We start from the raw sequence: 18,572 nt of genomic DNA on the forward strand, positions 1-18,572 counted from the left end.
CCCCCAGCCTCCCCGTCTCCCCCGGAGCCCCTCAGGCCACCCCAGCCTCATCCCCCGCCACCCCCTTGGGCACCCTCAGCCGCGGGCCCCCCCCAGCCCTCCTTTGGTACCGTCCGCCACCGCGCCCCAGCGCCCCCCGCCCCTGCCCCCTTGGTACGCCCCGCCCCGCGCGCTGCCGCCCCGCCCCCCCAGCAGGGGGCGCCGAGGGCGGTGCCCACCCCGGGCCGGGGCGACACCGCGGCGGCACTTCCGGTTGGCGGCGGCGGGAGCGGGGCCGGCGGGAGCGGGGCCGGGGCTGGGGCCGGGGGGAGCCGAGCCGAGTCGGGCCAGGCCGGGCCGGGATGGCGCTGGACGTGCGGCGCCTGGAGGCGCTGAGCCTGCAGGAGCTCAGCGCGCTGCTGGACGACGAGGAGCAGCTACAGGACATGGCCCGCGAGATGGAAGAGGTGAGGGGCGCCCGCGCAGCCCCGCGCCCGCGCTGCGGCCTCCCCTCGGGCTGCCGCCCCCCTCAGCCCGCCGGGCCGCTGCCCGCGGGACCCCCGCGGCTCGGGACTCGCTGTCCCGCCGCCTCCATTACCACTTGCTGTTTGGGGGTGTTAATGACCGCCTCCCCCCACCCCCGCCGCAGGTGACTCCCTCCTCCCGGCCCTGCTCGGCGGTCACGGCTCCGCCATGAAGTGGCCGGTACATGAGGAGCCCCCGTGCTGCCTGCCCCCTCTCCCTGCCCCTCTCCCTCCCGGCCCTTTGTTTGTTGCCCCTCGGTAAGGGTGGGGGTCTGTGCCCGGGCACTTCTCCCGAGCGCCGGGTGCCGGAGGAGGGGGGCTGAGGGCTCGGCGTGCTCAAAATGCTCGGTTTGTACTAAATTAGGAGATACTGACGGCCCGGAGGTGGGATCAGTTTTTCCGTTAATACAGCCCTTGTTTTGTGCCTTGGCCATGATGAAGGATTTTGTCAGGGTGAAGTCGGTCCTATTTGTGGTCTCGATCTCAGCGCAACTTTTAATTCAAAACAATATGAAAGAGGTTTCTGTGTGCCCGGGTTGGTATGCTGGGCGCAGTGAAGGCTGTCAGGCTTTCTGGTGCTTTTTTTTTTTTTGCCTATTTGAAATGTCTTTGTCAGTGTATCGGGCTCTAAGCCGTGCTTTTGGATCTCTGCTCATTAAAACAAAGTAGAAGCCTGTTTTCTTTCTGCTGCTGTGGTTGTCTTTTACTCGGTTTTCTATATGCCAGTGGACCCTGTGTATTACAGTTCTGATATGAAACTGTTGCAGGTTTATCTGACCACAAATGTTCCTAAAAGACTCTAACTGTGTAGTCAGCTAACAACAAATAAGATGAAACCATGTACATGAAAATTTTAAAAGAATGTCCTGTACTTCTCAGGATCTCATATTTATTGGTTTTGTTTTTTTTTTTTTTTAAAGGAAAGTACAAAAGCCCCAGGGGGAAAAAAAAAAAGGCAATATATTCTTGGGAAAGAAGCTCAGTTTATTAAGTAAAATCAATTATAATTGCTTTCCCTCAAACTAAGATTCCTGCCCTTCTGGTACTTCCGAGGAAATTGTTCGGGATCACCTCAAACGAAATTGTCGGTGTTACAGATGAAGAGTCCCGCTGAAGGCTGAGGCCGAGATAATAAGGTGTCCTAGAGAATTTTCTTGCTGCATTATGCAACAATTTGTATTTTGGACTTTGTGTGATAGATTTGTGAGAGAGAGGGCAGGCATAGCAGCTTTTCATATGAGCCTATATGCTGAGAACTTAAACTGCTGAGGAAACATACTGCTGTGATAACTGAAACAAGCAGAGATCTTAGAGGCACCGTGGTTTACTGGGGGCAGGAGTACCCTTCTATATCAAAACCAAATATTTAAGGAAAGTCAGCAGGTTATAATGGGCTTAACTTTGTAAAGATATAAATGGGTGCGGTATTGCTGGTTTCAGCGTGACCTCTGACGAGGTACTTGAGCAGAAGTCCTGGCTCAGTGTGCTTTTTTTTATTATTTATTTGTCAATGCACACTTAAGACTGTAGGTCAGAAGTGACTGAAAACCTCATGATCGTAATAGAAAAGATCCTCTCTCACTGCAGAACTAGACCATATTCTCAGTTTGACCCTCCGGTTTTTCTCTTTCGTTGGCAACAGAAGGCTTTTAAATTGTAGAGTAAAGTTCTCTGGGCCTGAGGGAATATTTTGTGGTGTTTGGAAAGTGTGGCTAGGTTTGAAGGTATTCAAGCTGTGTGGAAATATGGCTATGCTGCTGTGTGGTATAATCCTCTTTTATGGTGTGAGGAGGCTTTTACTAGAGTCTGTTCAGCTTGAAATGCATTTACCCACCTTGGAAGGAATTGGCCATGCTCAAGTACTTCTTCCTCATTCTGTTTTTGCCTTCACTGAATTGTTTACTGCTTCAGTTTGTGCTACTGGGTCCTGATTTTTCACCGTGAAGTATGTGGCAGGAAGAGGGAGAGAGGGAAATCCTGAACATTCAGGAGGAACCATGATGACTTCACTGCTACTTGTGTAGGTATTCGGTCGTCAGTCCGTGTATATCTAGGTTGTAGGGTTATTCCAAAGTCCTTAGATTTGTAATTTCATTGTGGCGTGCCAATTAAATCACGATTCCTGAGTCACTGCTCTGAGGTCACTTGTATTTTCAGTGGCAAAGTTGGCTAAAGCTGATTATTCCATAACTGAAAAAACCTTTGCTCTCCTTGTTGCAAGGGAAACCCAGCTCAAAACCCAATGTTTTGTTCACAAAGGGGAGGATTTGGAAAACCACTTGGCTTTCTTGCTAATAGCTAAAAATAGGCACCTTCCAGCCTTAAAGGGAATGTGTTCCTGTGCAGCATTTGAGCAGGATTTGTGTATGTCATTGTGGGGGTATGTGTGTGTGTGTATATATATCTGTGTATGTGCTCACGCACACATTCACGTTTCGCTGGGGCAATGTGCATATTTGATGTCCTTCACGCTGTATCCCCAGGTACGTGAAAATGTGGCATCAAAGACCTAAGCTCCTTTTTCTGTCTGTAAAGCTGTTTTTGAAGCCTCTGGACTTTCAGTGCTTGAACAACGAACATCTTGTCTGATAGAAAAAGGAAGGAAGCCAATTGTCTGGTACTCCTAGTCTTTTAAAATTGAGGAGGGTTTTTTTTTTTAATAATCCTTTGAGGTTAATCTCTGTAGTACATCTACAGTATTCATCTTCATGAAATAAAAATACATTGTTTATAAAAGTCAGTCTTGACGTGATAACTCTGAACAGCATAAATGAGAGAATTTGTGACCTGACACTGGTGGTAGCTCGATGAATTTCTCATGTGAAAATGAGTTTTCTTTGTATCTACTGGAACATCACTTTAGTAACAGTGCAACATTGTGTTACTGACCGCTAAGGTTCTACTGCCGAAAATCATTTACTTTTCAGGACCTTAGTTATATGAAATCAAGAAGCCAGAAATGTATTGCCTTCCTCCCATTCCAGGATTTCAGAGTACGCTGGCAAGCACAGGAGGGGTTTTTGAGCGTAGTCCTTTTCTCAAAAGCCATTTGAAGCGATCGGGCAGCGCAGAAAGTCAGTGTTAAAACTATGTGAGTGCATGCCCAGATTTCTTGGATTCCCACTCCTGTCCTAAAACCACATTGTGAAAGTGGTTATGTTCTTGTTTGCCAAACATGACATTTAGTTACAAAGTTAGGAATTAGACTTGGTGACAACTATAGATTTTTGTCTTCCAGCCTAAGCACTGAAGGAGTAACCTGCCTGTGGCTGATGAGCACAAATTGCAGGTCTGGGTGCCCCTTTCCTCTGGAGTAAACGTTTAGGAATTGCAGCTTACCTTTTAGCCTTTATTTTGTCGGTTTAAAGCTAGTACTTATGTAATCAGAAGATCTAAATTTAGCAAATCTAATTACTTTGGAATACGAATTAATATTTACTCCCAAACAGATGTTGTTAGAAGGTGTATTATCATTCACCAGTACGTAATGAAAAGCACTCTTAAATCTTCTTCTGTAAAAGAAGTCTCTGTTCTCCTACTTTGCACCTGTCAGCTCCTGTTTCAGCGGCTCATTTGACACTCCAAATGCGCATCGTTATACTTCCGCAGTGTGACTGCATATTTTATTCCTAATTTACAAGTAGGGGTAAGTGAAAGACAGAATGTGGGAATGATAAAGACTAGAGCAAGACCAGAGAAACCTAAAACTAATGTGGATGTATGCTATGTATAAAGCAATTAAAATGGTGCCACCTAAAACTTCTTTTTATTTATAGCTCTTTAAGAGACTTTTTCTTGAGAGTACCGAGAGGCTACTTGCCGTGGTGCTTGCCAAAGCAAGCTTATAATTATAGCAGCACTTGATGGGCTTTGTGGGTAGTTGGGATTTCAGTCGCTCAGACTGCATCTCAGGAGGCATCTGGTCTGGAATTGGTCTTCTGGTAATGTGATTTTGGATGAACACGAGTGATGCTTCTCAGAGACATTTTGCACAAATAACTCTTGCTGCAAACCATTATTTTGGAGTAAATGATAAACAGTAAAAACGTTGCTAAGCGAGTACTAGCTTCTGCTTTCATTTTATCCAGCATTTTTCTTCCTTTTTTAAAAGTGGGATGGCACAAAGCTGCAGTTGATGAAAATAGTAGAATCTCAATTCCCAAAGCAGTTGCTGCTGCCTGTTCTTGGAAGTGCTTAATAAATAAATCCTTGAGTAAAAATATTTAAATTATTTCTGTTAAAGAAACTAACTTTTTAAGCATCTTAATTTTTGCAGTGCTGCATAAATCATTATTTTTGTCTTTAATAACCTGTGTGTGTCCATGGCTTCATTTTCTTAGAGCGCGCACAATTTGGTTTGAGTGGTCTATTTGGTGGTGAGCAATCCTGCTGTTAAAATCCTTTTATAAGCACCTCAGTATCGTTGCCCCATTTGTCCTATTCAGAATTCATCATGAGAGCTTAACAGTTAAAAAAAAAAAAAAAACCAACAAAAAACTTATGTTCTCTTTAATATTGTCCTGTCTCATTATGTCTCGTGATTCTGACTGGTATTTCTCACCTGTTTTCAGATTAATGTTTCCTGCCTGTTGAAGTGCTCATGACCTCATTAGTCTTGTTAGCAATTCTGCTAGAGTCGCATGCTGTTTGCTTATTTCTCTTAATAACTTTTTTTCATTGTATTTCCAGTAGGCAGGTGAACAGCTGATGCAGTAGCAGTTCCCTGCTAATAGGCGTTTTTGTCGCACAACACATCTGACAACAAAATAACTTCTGTTGGATTTATTCCTTGCTTGGCTATTGTCTTGGGCTTGTGGAAAGCTGTGGATGGATGCTGAGGGCATGCTTTGTGCTGCACTGGTCATCTTAATAGACTGGTCGTGCTGTACTGTATCTTTGACCTTTGGATGATTTTGCAACTGTGTTTTTGTTTTAAATTAGTCAACATTTTTTGGAAGTTTTTGTATAGGGCTTTTTAGGCTAACTTCACAGTGTTTGCTTTCCTGATTCCTTGAGTTAACTTCTAAATGCAGTGGAACAGTTGCAGAAAAGTTTATTACACGGACCTTAACATCAGTGCCAGAGATTATTCTGGTTTGTAGAATCGTGACTGTATTCAAGTTGCATTGCTTTGGGATTGCATGTGTTCTGTTTGTTGTGAAATAGAATTTACTCATTCCACAGACTTGAAGGCATTTTCAGTGACATGAAGCATTTAAATGTCCTGAACAGGTGGATGGGTCTTCACCAGCTCCTCCTTAAGTTTCATTAAACGTCATTCCTAAGTTTACCTTGTATTTGAGGAACTGGTTCTTCTCATGGTTTTGAGTAAGACTCAATTTGAGTTTTCCATCTCTTCAACTGTCCATTTTTTAAAGAAATTTGACACAAACTAATGCTGGAAGTGAAGATTTCAAGAGTGGCACTTGAATTGATCATTAAATGTCAATCATGGTTTTTGTTCAACTTCTGTAGAAAAAAAACGTGCCCTTCTTAGAAGTGCTATAATATGGAAAAAGTTGAGTCATTGAGTCTTGTGTAATTTCAAGCACTGTTACTGTAATTTTGTTACATGGTAACGAATACCTGAACTTTTTTTCAGTTTTAAACCAAGTATTTTTAAGACTTTTGCTTAAGTTTAGACTAGTCCATAATTGCTAGATATCAGATGGCAAGGACAGGAGAGGATGTCACTCTGCGTTAGATATACATAGGTCATAATACTGATTTTTTTCTTATTTTTACAAGTCAGGTACATCATGTCATGCTGATTATTATTCATCTTTCCACATTTGAAATGATTTAAAATTAAAGTTATTCAGAAAATCATTGTAGAAAGGCATTCGCTTCCTCCTTCCCCTCCCTACTCCTGTTGAGAGACACTATGATACTTGAGGCAGGAGAGTTATATAAAAGTAGTGTTTGAAAACACCACAAAAGCCTCATCTGACTTCAGGAAGCTTTTTCTGTTATTCTGTCTGTTCGCCTGGAGTTCTTTCTTCTCCTCTTTATTATATATTATTCAGTAAAAGATTCCTTTTCCTGGGATTTGTGCTCTTGAAAGGTTTGTGGGTTTGTGTCCACTGGCTTTTTTCTCTCTAGAGGAAACGTACATGTTCTTCATCCTGAAGACGGAACAAAGTTCACTCATAAAACTGGTCTTCCCAGACTGACTGCAACTGCTTTGAAATGAGAATATCAGCCTTGCAAGCAGTGAAAATACAATCACCAGATCAAACTGAAGTCACTTGAAGGAAGTAGTTTGCTCATTAAAATGGTGAAAGAGGAGAGGCATCAGAAACCATGAATCTTTTTGCACGCAATCTTCTTTGGCTGGCAGTTCAGAAGACAGCTAGTTAACAAAGCTAGTGGTGATGGCAGGTGATTTGGTAAGAAGCTGGATGCCAGCAATTAAGCTGTTAAATCATGTGTATTTTAGTTCCCTTCATAATCGTTAGGAAAAAAAGTAAAATAGGGGGACTTAAGCTTTCTGAAAGCAACAGTGTTAACAGCGTTAGATCATATGAGAAGAAACATGGAAGCAACCAGTTTAATTTAAATTATTTTGCATTGGATTCAAAAGTGAGGAGAGTATTTTCTTTTTATTGTTGGAAAGAATTCAAGTTGAACACAAGCATAGGGCTGGAAGCTTGTTTAGGCTTGATGTGAGAATCTCAAGAAGACAACGCAAGTACAATTTCTCCAATTTTCACAATTTGGAATAGAATTTTATTTTGATTGATGCAGACTTTAGGACTCAGTATTATCCCTGAGTTGATTTTTTTGAAGTGGTTTAGCAAGAACAGGGTGTAAGAGAGTAAAACTGCAGTATTTGAAGAACGATATCTGGGGCCAAAGATACGTTAAGTAACATTGAGCCAATTTTGAATTTAGATTAAATTATAAATATTTCAAAAGGAAGTAGTTGCTTTTTGAAGACACCTGATGCACCTAGTCATGTGCTCAGACTGCCAAGAACACCTGAATTCTGATCCTGCCCTTTTCTGGGGCTTTTAAATAGCTTATTTGGGTTTCCTCTTTCCCTGTTCCTGAGGTGTGGCTCTCCTATATCCACCCGGGAGCGTGAAAGGAGAAAGCACTGTACTTTGCACTGAATTCAGTGCAACTGTCCGTAAATAAGATCTGTTATAGCTGAAGAGGGATGATGTGGGCTAGAAGGGGCATATTAATATAGGAGGTCACAAAAAGTGTACCAAACGTTTCGTTGATTTTGAAGGCAGCTTAATAGAATCAGTCTGTTGTGCCATGGGAAAACTGTCCCACTTGTTGATTCAGACTGAAAATCTGAAATCAGATCCCTTGCTTTTTTTTTTTTCCTTTTGATGTCAGACTTTCTTTTGAGGGCAGAGTTCCCCAAGCACTCAGCTTTCCCAAAGCTCATGAAGACTGTCTTGATAAAATCACGTGTGTGTGTGTATGAGCAAACTCGGATTCCTGCCGAATTTTGTTTTTCTGAGAATTGTCATTTCTTCTTTAGGAACCATGTCTTCAGGCTAGGATATGTTAAGCAGAAGGATTGAACAGAAAAACAAGCTTTTGGCATTAATCCAGGATTGATTTAACATAGTTGGGGAAGAATATTCTGGAGAAGGCACCGTAGTGATGCAGTCCTAGGATTTTGCATTTTAATAAGCTACAGGATGACATTCCTCTGCAGTCCTGTTGCACGTTACTGCTGGGATTCAGAGATTTTTTTTTAAGAGCAACTGTTGCTTTATCTGTGAGTGTTCATTGTGGGGGAATGTAAGGGTGGTGCGTAAGGTGGGAATGAAGAAGCATCTACATTAAATAATGACTTAAAAGTTCATACAAAGCACCTTCAGGCAGCAGGGCATGAGTGTAAAAATCGGATCTCACAAAGCTGTGACAGCCAACAGGTCAGACTTCACATAAATTTGTGACAAGAATTAGAAGAAACTCAGGTGACATAAACTGCACTTCTCTGCCACTCTGGGCACTCACTCAGACGTTTCTGCTAAGTGGCAGAGAAGTGAAGTTTATGTCACCTGAGTTTCTTCTAACTCTTGTCAGGAGGGTTCTTTGAGTCCTTTCCCACAACACAAACTCTTTGAGTAATTATCATTTCCAGCTTGGAGAAGAAAACTGTTTAATGAGCTCTCTGCTGCATGTGGAAAAAAATGTGCAGGAAAGTGGCTTCGGGTCAGTATTAATTCCTGTTCAGAGCGCGGTTCATTCGCAGGTGCTCATAGCTGAAAGGAGATACCCTTATTCTCAGGGCAATCCCTCCGAAGGTCTTTCCCCCATGAGCTCCAACAGTCCGTTGTCGTTTTAGATGATTTCAACATGCTGTTTGCGGCATAGACCTTCTTGTTCCTTATAGATGATGTGCTAGTACAATAGTGTATTAGTAGAGCAGTAAAAATGCAGTTTGTGAGAGAAGATTTTGCATAGCAGAAAAAAAAAGATATCATGGGAAAAGAGCACAACAGCGGAAGCTGACCGTACCCACCAGAACAGTAGGCATTCCCACTGTTCATAAAAAGTCCAAAAGTATTGTTATTAGTTGCAGGTCCAGTACCATAGTAGTAATTTTTACAGAGCACTTACTTTTGTTGTTTATTTAGAAGTTTTGCTTCATGTTTTCTCTGTCATTTCACGCACTTTTTTTTTTTCCCCAGGCCCAGAATGTTCAACACAGCAAGGACATGACTCTTGCCAGCAACCGCAGCCTGGCAGAAGGCAATCTTTTGTACCAGCCAAAGTTGGAGTCTTTGAAATCAAATTTGACTGAAAAATATCAGGAGCTGCAAGTCCTTTTTGAAGCATACCAGATAAAGAAAACAAAACTAGGTAACTTTTTCTGTTGACAGTTCTGATTTGCTGTTTTCTAAGTGAACACAAATCTGTTGTACAATTTTTGTTTGTTTTTTGATGTCTCATTTCTTGCTGTGTGAATTAGGGTACAAAATGAAATGTCATTCTCATGTAGTTCTGAAATAGATCCTGCTTCTAATGATTTATGAAGTATCTGTTACACCTAGTAACAGATGGTGTGGATTCTTTCTATTACTGTGGTTACCTACCTATTGTTGACCTGCTGTTCTCTAAATGATCAAATTCGTTTACTTTGCTAAAAAGCAGAACATAATTTGAATTTTCAGTGATTAATCATAAATCAAACAGGATATTGCATTTAACTTTCTCATTTCAAACTGAATTATGAAGTATTGTGTGTCTGATACTCCACTTGCTGAAGTGCTTTGTCTTTCAGTATTATAAATGTATCACTGTAATTGAATTTCAGGTTTTAGCACTCTGACAATATTCCTAAACTACTTAATATATTTTCTTACTGTAGATTATCCTGTCTGGAACAATGGAGTATGCTAGCTGTACCTATGTGCCTTAGAAATGTTTATGCTGGCTGAGGCTGTATAGCTGCAGTTAGGAGTCACTTACAGCCAGCTGTCATTTACTGTTCTTTTTGTGCCATTACAGACAGACAATCCAGTAATGCTTCACTGGAGACACTGCTAGCTCTGCTTCAGACAGAGGGGGCTAAGATTGAGGAAGACACAGAGGTAATGACAGTACACTTCAATTCTGCCACTTAAACCGTTACCGAGGACTTTCAATGTCAGGTGCAGTGCAGTGTTGAACATGTAATAGACTAAAGGGGTATTTTTAAGAATATGATCTGGTCTCTGCTTTGAACTTCAATGAACAGTCATTTGGTTTCAGCAAGATTTTTTTTTTATCTGAATAATTTTTTACTCTTAACATCTTTGAAGTTTAAGAGAGAAAATGCTCCTTTTCAGAAAAGCAAGCCAAACCCCCTTAGTTTCTTGGCATCGCCTTCAAACTCATAGCGTATAAATGTGGAATTCTTTTTTTAATGGTGTTTGCCTGGTATATGTATTAATCCATTACAAATGTCAGTTATTAACCTAATGAAGAACTGTGCCTGCACTGTTTTTTCTCCAGCATTTCCGGTGAAATATTCCATTATGATTTCAATGTATCTGTCTAGGTGCCAGTAGTCATCACTCGCTGTGATACAAGTGCTTGAAGGGTGGTCTGTTTTCAGCATAATGGCAGTGTTTGGGTTTGTTTGCTGATTTGCCTGTAGGACATTCTCTGTAACTACATACATGTTAGCACCAGGGCTAAATCTGCTTATTGGCCCAGAGTTGTCATCACAAAGACATTCCCAGGACAAGTTGAATTTTGTGATTATATGTATGGTCACCTCTCTTAATTATTAAACATCATTTGCCCAAAGCCACAAATAAGCGTGAGTATTAAACCTGGCTTAGCAATAATCTGCTTCTATGTCCTGAGGCTTGCAGAGTTCTTAGTGTTTCTGTTGGCATTGCAAGCAGTACTGAGCTGTAATTCAGCTTAACTGGCGATCTGGAAAGCTGTTGAACTTGATTTGTTCCCATCTCTGATGATCAGGGGGATGTTCAGAGCTAGATTCAGGTGTTCTTACTGCTGTTGCTTCAGTATAAATTTAAAAATGATACTTAACTCCCAAAGCTTCTGAGTAAGAACTAATTCAAAATTCTGCTCAGAATTCTTAGTATGCCAGTGATCTTCCATATGCAAGCTGGAAAATTACAGGCAAAATTGTGCTATTTTTAGGCTATAAGCCATTTAGATTCTCTTGCAGTATGCTGGTTTCTAAGAGGTTGTTCCATATTTGACAGAATATGGCAGAAAAATTTCTTGATGGTGAAATACCACTGGATTCCTTCATTGATGAATACCAGAGCAAGCGTAAACTGGCTCACCTGCGACGTGTAAAAATTGAGAAGCTCCAAGAAATGGTGCTGAAGGGACAGAGACTTCCGCAGGTTCAGCCACAGGCTCAGCCGAGAGCACCCGAGACAACACCAGCACCTCAAGATTCCTACACTTCGGATGCAAACACTCCTCCTTCAGTTGTGCCCCGACGAATACCACCCCCTCCACCTTCTTCAGTCCCAGCAGGACGCTTTCCTACTCCGTTTACTGCAGCCATGAGTTCAGGACCAGCTCTTTCTTATCCAGGTGCTCCATATCCTCCTCTCCCCCCTCGACCAGGAGTTCAGTCTGCAAGTCAAATGCCACAGCCAGGATACCCATCTCAGTTTGTACCACAGTATCCTCCAGCTCTTCCCCAAAGACCGCCTCGCCTTCCACCACATCCTGGCTTTATCCTCCAGTGAATATTTTGGTGCGCCTAACTTATGTATTGGTGCTTATATTTCCTTTTCCTCCCCATCAGAGACTTCATGTAGGCAATGGAAAGCCTCTGTTTTTTGCACAATGGAGTACAAAATCCGAGCTGTGGCACAGAGGTTTGCAATTGCGTTCGGTAAATGTGATTATTCTGTTTTCAAGTATCAGCGACAACAAGGTTTTTCTAGGAAGGTGATAAGGTCTAAATTTTGTAAATCCATCAAGTTGTGAAACAACATAAAGTGGATTTTCTGACATTACAAATCGAATCACGTTCTGAATTCGTTAGTGATGGTAAGTCAGCATCCTCTTCTGTTCTGATGTATTCCCATCGCAGCTGGCTGTATGTGTGGCAAACTGGGAGCTATTTGTCTCTCTAAAGAATTCTCTATCAGAGCCAGTGTTTGGATAGTGACAACCACATCTGAATACTGGGCAAGAGTTGCAATGGACCGCATCAGCATCCTTTGCAGCGTGCCCAGACAACGGCATTTGTGGCCAGGCGCACAGTGTTTCCAGAGCTCGCTGAGCTGAAACTCTTGTCAGAAAATGTTCTGTGGTTTTTAGACAGTAAAAGTTCAGAGTTTCATTTCTGCATTTCAGTTGTTACCTTAGACTTTTCATAATAAAAGTACACACTCCTCCCACTCCTGAATAGCTTGATACCCTGGAAGTCCTGGTCTCTTGAAATTAAACTAAACTGTTTGTAGAGCCAGTTTAGAGTTTTATAGAAACTTTACCAGGCGTTTTTATTTCCTTGCCTAATAAGACTCTTTCTTACTTTTTTTTTCTTTTCCACACCTTGAATACAGAAGTGATTTTTTTTTTTTTTTACACAGGTGCTTAGCTTTTGATATCAGGTAATTCCAGGAAATCTAGGCAGGGTATTTTCTTAATCAAATACTGAGTTTTCACATCATGTAATCGCCCACTTGAAGCTCCACAATTCCATTTTATCCCCCAAACTCAGTCTCTCGCTTGGCGGAACTATTTTTAACTTTCCTATTTCCTTTAGTTTTGCCGTTTTTGGCATGTGTATCTATCTGGAATTTGCAGGTAACTCAACTTTTTTCTCTGCAAGCAGGCAAGACAGAAACTCCACGGTGGCTGTTTGCATCTTACATAATCTGTTCTTGACTTCTTATGCCACTGGAGTGGGAGGCTTTTTAGGGGAGCTCAGATTTCATTCTCAATGTGACTCTTGAAGCCTGGGGTGCAAACACATGCTGGTATTTTAATCTAGCATTGGGAGAGGCAAATCTTAACGCTTGTTGCTTGCACAGAATGTGTCCATAAATTCATTATCAATTTCTTACATCCACAAACAACTTTCAACTAATTCATGGTAATTTAAGAAACTCACAGTCCAGGATCTGTCATAGCCCCTGTATTATTTCAAAACATTTTCATATCATTGTCCTGGAATGCGTTACATTGTTCGGAAGTCTGTACTACAAACAGCATCAGTCAAAATAGAATATCTATTTTTTTTCGTTACGTAAGGCCCTGGACTGTCCCGTAATCATTTCCTCTGGAGTGTGGTGGTTGCTAGCAAATACCAATCTGAAATTAAGCTCATAACAGGAAGCTCTCTATTCTGAAAATACGGTTATTTGGCTTGTTTTGCCTTCTGAAGACAAAGGGCAGAAGGTTGGTCAGTGTTATTGGCATCTGAATCAATTCCCCAGTGTAAAAGTCTGGAAGGTTTCTAGAGATGGGGGATTTTGTGAAGCAATGTGCATTGGATTTGTTTGCAAAGTGTGTTTTTTCTGTAATCTAGTGATGGTACAGGATGTGTTTTTTTAAAAAAATAGTGTAATATCTTATCTTGGTATTATTTTCTCATTGAAGCTTCATATAAGCATGGTTAATTATGACTCGTTTCAAAGTAATTTTGCTGTGCTATTAGTGCTGATATTTGGATGGCAACTGTTGTACCTGAATGCTAAACATAAGTCTGCTGTAGAAATGATTTGTGTCCTAGAAAGAATTAAAGTGGGTGGGGGCTACCAGGGTGGTGACTGAGTACAGAAATCTGTACTTTGAGCGTGCTACACAAAAACTCTAAAACACTCTCAAATTAGTTTTGCTAACATTTAATAAAAACAACCAGGTATATTTTACACTTATCAAGTGCCAACTTTTTTTCCGAGGGTTGAAAATCCTCAGAAGTGATGGAGGTGATAGATAAGTGTGTTGTGAATTTGCACTGCATTTTATGTCTCTAACTTTATTGGTATTAGGAGTCCAAAAATATTTTTACTACTTGTTAAATTTTCTGTCTTTTGGTAACTTTTGTGATAACGTGACCTTTCAGGGATACTTGATCTAAAAACAAACTCTTGTGCAAACTAAATACAGACGAAGCTAATGCAATTTTTCTGTCTGAAAGCAAAACAATGCATTATTGCATATGCACGTGGCTGATGTGCCTTAGGATCACTACTTGTGATTGTAATACTAGGATATTAGCGTTTTTATCATTTGAATGGCCATTGCTTGACTCTAATTTAAGGGCTCTTCAAGAGCACTTTCTTTTACAAAAAACTCGCCCTCATACTTCAGAAAAAAACAAAGGCTGTATCTGCTATTTGTAAGCTTATAGTTGCCTTCACTGATGGATAAGTTTGAACAGAGATGATGTAACTAATGTGATGTTTCAGTTACAGCAATCTCGTAACTGAAATCCAGCTGCTCATGGAAAACGTTTTGCCATTAATTATGTGTGTGTGTGCGCACAAACTGTAAATATATACTTGACTGCTGGTAATGTTTGAGGGTAAAGGAGAAGGATGACTGTGGAAAGCTGTTTAAATCCTTTCAGAAACAAACGTTACAAAACACTAACCTGAATGAGTCGGGCAACAGATGGGTCAAGTGCTTTCGACCTGTTGCCCTTCGACAGCTTCTCCTGTTTTGTTATAGCTAATAAATAAATTCTGCTATGGCTAGGATGTTTAGAATCATACTAATTTGCACTGTTTATAAGATAGTGAGATTAAAATGCCATAGGCAAGCTGAGACTTGAGAGGGGGTGGCTCAGTATGCTTGCCAAAATATATATATTATTATGTTGTCTTGAGGATTTTTAATGTCTGCTGCAAATAGCATATACTTCCCCAAAGCAATTGGAGTGGAGAAAAACCTTTTAAATATGATGTGTAACACAGCTTTAGAGTGTTGGTAGCGTTGAAAATGCCCTCTTTGGATGGCATGACTTCTGCCAGTCTTTTGTATGCGGTTTTGTAAGTTATGACTAATGCAATTGTATATGGTGCGGTTGTTCGATTGATGATCAGCACTGAATGGTTCTGACTCAAGGATGGGTTTCACTGCACTTCAGTGCTGTCTCCTAGAGGAAGTGGAGTCAGTTGTTCCCACACAGCTGATCCACACAGGTCACTTTTGTGCCAGTGACCCAGGAGGGACTATATAGAATATAAGCTTTCATGTGATGCCAGGAGGCAGAGCCCTGGGCACAGTCCAGTCATGGGTAACCAACTTCCACAACCTCAGTCTCGACCTCTTTTGGGACTTCTCTGCCCTCTCAAACTGGAATAATGACTTAGATACAGAGCTCAAATCGACAATTCCTTTAGCCTGAAGACAGAGCTACTCGGCAAGCGTTGAGTTAGAGGAGGTAGAGTCGTCCTGCACCTGAACGGTTCCTCTGTGTAATCCTGGACAGTCTAATAAAGGGGCAATTTTATATGCCTAGCAAGTTGTGAAACGTACAGTGGATTTGTTTGCATAATAAGTCTTTCTGTAATCTGCTGTGGTCTGATTTTAAATAAAATAGCATATCTCTCTTGGTGTCGTGTTCCTGTTGTGGCTTCATGTAATCACAGTGGAATTATGTGTATATTTTTCAATGCTAACGGTGGGTTTTATGTCACAACATGAAAACAGTTGTAGGTGAATGTAGAGCATAAATTTGCAAGAAAATAACTTTAATGATTCATAGTAAATCTGTTGGCCATGGTTTTAGTGACTGGATACAGCGAGTCCCATTTTGTATTTAGCTGATGCAGTATAGGCACACCCAGAGCAGATTCTGCACGTTGTGATCACGGCAATGAGGTAGGTGGGCTGTCTTGTGGGGTAGAATCCCTTCGCTTTTGTTTTAGTTTCCTACAATTAGCTGGAATAGTGGAAGTGTTCAGAACCTTCACCTGGAAAAGCTGAAGGAAGGGGAGAAAGCCACTTTTATTTGTTAAAAGAGGGAAAACTTCAATTTCAGCCAAGACAAGTTAGGAGAAATGAGTCACGCAAAGTTATTTAGGAATATGAGTCAGAGGGGAGAAAAGAGCTAATGTGATTTTCTGTGATACCTATCGCTTTGATAGCAGTGTGAAATAGAAGTCCTACTGCAGAGTAACTGATAATACATGGAAGAAAATCCCTTTTTTAATTGTTTCTTGATACATTCCATTTGTGATGGCTGAGGAGATTGGATGACCTGCTGATGCAGAAATAGGAACCTCCAACTGAGGACAACTTGCTGTGCTGACTCAGTGCAGGTGGGCGAGGGAAGGAGATGGTGTTATGTAAAAGCTGCAGTTCTTCAACTCAGCTCTTCTAAGAATTCACAGCAACGCCTGCGTTGTGGAGCTTGAAGGTGTGCACAAAACTTCAAGAAGTGTCTGTTCCAGTAGTGGGGTTCAGATGGCCCTTCCCCGTGGCTCATGCACCAGGGGATCATTCTGGGTGGGATTATTCCCTGGGCAAAGGAGAGGTAACCCCGGATGGTCAGACCTTGCCATCAGTTGTGTAATGGATAACAAAAAAAAAGCAAAGTAACACAAAAATGGCAAACTGGCAGTGATTTCATGTGGTCTTGACTTGTCCCTTCTCTTTGGAGGCCATGCAAGCCTACACAGATCCTCCTGTAGCACTTGTTCCTGTAATTTGAGTCCTCTTCTGGTTGTATATTAATCAACCCTGATCCAAGTATTTCACAGGTATGTCTGTTCACCTCTCCAAGACTTTGTCACTAGAAACAAGGCGTGTTGCTTTGAGTTCTTTTGAGAGATTTTTGTTTCAAATGAAGCTCTAGAGAAGCCTTATTGAGATGCTGGTGCCCCAGCTGCCACCTTGTCCCTAAAGCACTGTCCCTGGGCAGCCCATGGTGGGCTCTCAACCTCCCCTGAAGCCAAATCACCATTTTTTTCCCTACCTGCAGGACAAATCGCAGGCTGCTGAGGCTGGAAGACTTGTTAGCACATACCTTGAACCCAGGATCCTGCTGTAAGCTAAAGGCTGGCTTTTAGTACTACTTACTATCTCCAACCTGTTCAAGGGTGCTTTTTCTACACTCTTGTAGACAATGAGTAGGAATTATGTTTTCCTTCAAAGCTAAAATCGTTTCCTCTCACCACATCAGCTAATTTCACACCTTGCTACGTGCCCTTAAAGTTGCACGTCATTCTAGCAACCACTGGTCGGGATGGGCTCGTTTCTCAGAGACTCATTAGTCTTGAAAGCAGCCGGCTGCATCCCGTAGAGGATGGGAGGGGACAAAGTAGCTGCAGTTCTCAGCACTGGAACGAGACCATGGGGTTGAGGAGAAAATGCTGATTGTGGAGAAATGTGAAAATGCAATAATGTCCTTTGGGCTGGCGTGTGGATTAGTTGTCTCATGCCACCAGATGTGGTAGATGGTTAATATAAGCTTACGTACCATCTTGGTATTTTTCTGTTTTAAGCTTGCATACCTATGAGGCCTTTGTTAAATGCTTGTATGAGCTGATGTTGCTGTATTTCCCAAGTCATTTTTCTGATTGGGCTGTGCAGGAAATACTGGCACTAAAAATAGTACTGCCCAGATGCACTAACTTGTGCCTTAGTCCCTGCTACTGGCAGCTTAGGCGCAGAAGGGAAATAAAATACCCTGCAAATGGGTGGCTGCTGGTCATGGCTTTAATTAAGGGCTCTTAAAAACGTACTTTTACAGAAGTTTGGTTGTTTTTTTTTTTTTTACCTGACTTCCTAGAGCACGTAAGGGCTGTGTTTGCTATTTGTGTGCTTGATTTCAATGGACTTTTTTCCCCAATGATCTGAGATACTTGTGTTTTGTGAACTTTGCTCTCTGTAGCAATGCTGTTACTGAACTTCAGCTGCTTTATGTGTTTGTGTCCAACCCAATTTGTGGTTGCTAGAGATTTGGCTGCTGAGGGAGCCAAAGGGTAGGGAAAGGAGGGCTTTCATAGCAGGCTGTTTGAAAGCTGCTTCAAGAAAAATAAATGGTACTGGACTAACCTTGGTGGAAGGGAGCAGAATGTAATATTTCACAGCCTTTGCTTGGTTATTTTCCATTGCTTTTGTTGCAGGTACTGAGTAAAATGTGTTCTCAGTAGCACATCAAGTTAAACGTCTTCCTCTCTCCACAGATACAATAATGGTATTTAAAAGTCATTAGCAAATTGGATCCCATACAGCAGGCTGTCTTGATGGAGTCTCAAAATAAACCTTTGCATACACAGGTTGTAGTTGTGAGATTTGTAGTTGTGCCTTTTGGAACTTGTTTTTATTTTTGCTGATATTTTTTTGAGCCTTCGTCCATGCTGGCCTGGGTTGTTGTACCTGCAGCCTCTGTAAGTATCGATTTAAGTAAATCCTAGCGAACCAGCAGTGATGTTGAACAAGTTACATTTAACATAGCATCGTTCTTAAAGCCACGTTTTACTTCATTTTTGAATTCTTTAAATAGAGCTGTGGCTAGACTTATGGACGTGAGATTTAAAAGCTAGCACACTTGATTAATCAGTATTTCCATTACGAAAGGTAATGTTGTGAGTGGTGAGGATGATGTCAGTCTCCCAGCAAATACACCTTTATCACTGTCTATAAATAGACCATGTGCTA

At 41.6% G+C, this 18,572-nt stretch overlaps 1 protein-coding gene across 1 annotated transcript; it reads left to right on the top strand.

Moving 5' to 3' along the window:
- The first annotated feature begins 287 nt into the window (after positions 1–287).
- VPS37B (VPS37B subunit of ESCRT-I) lies at positions 288–15,521 on the top strand. The gene is made up of 4 exons (XM_068412935.1): positions 288–446; positions 9,164–9,335; positions 9,984–10,066; positions 11,195–15,521. The coding sequence occupies exons 1-4, from the start codon at positions 342–344 to the stop codon at positions 11,693–11,695; spliced, it is 861 nt and encodes a 286-aa protein (XP_068269036.1). The 5' UTR covers positions 288–341; the 3' UTR covers positions 11,696–15,521.
- The last annotated feature ends 3,051 nt before the right edge of the window (positions 15,522–18,572 follow it).

The sequence above is a fragment of the Nyctibius grandis genome, chromosome 14 (assembly GCF_013368605.1).
Source record: "Nyctibius grandis isolate bNycGra1 chromosome 14, bNycGra1.pri, whole genome shotgun sequence".
NCBI lineage: Eukaryota > Metazoa > Chordata > Aves > Nyctibiiformes > Nyctibiidae > Nyctibius > Nyctibius grandis.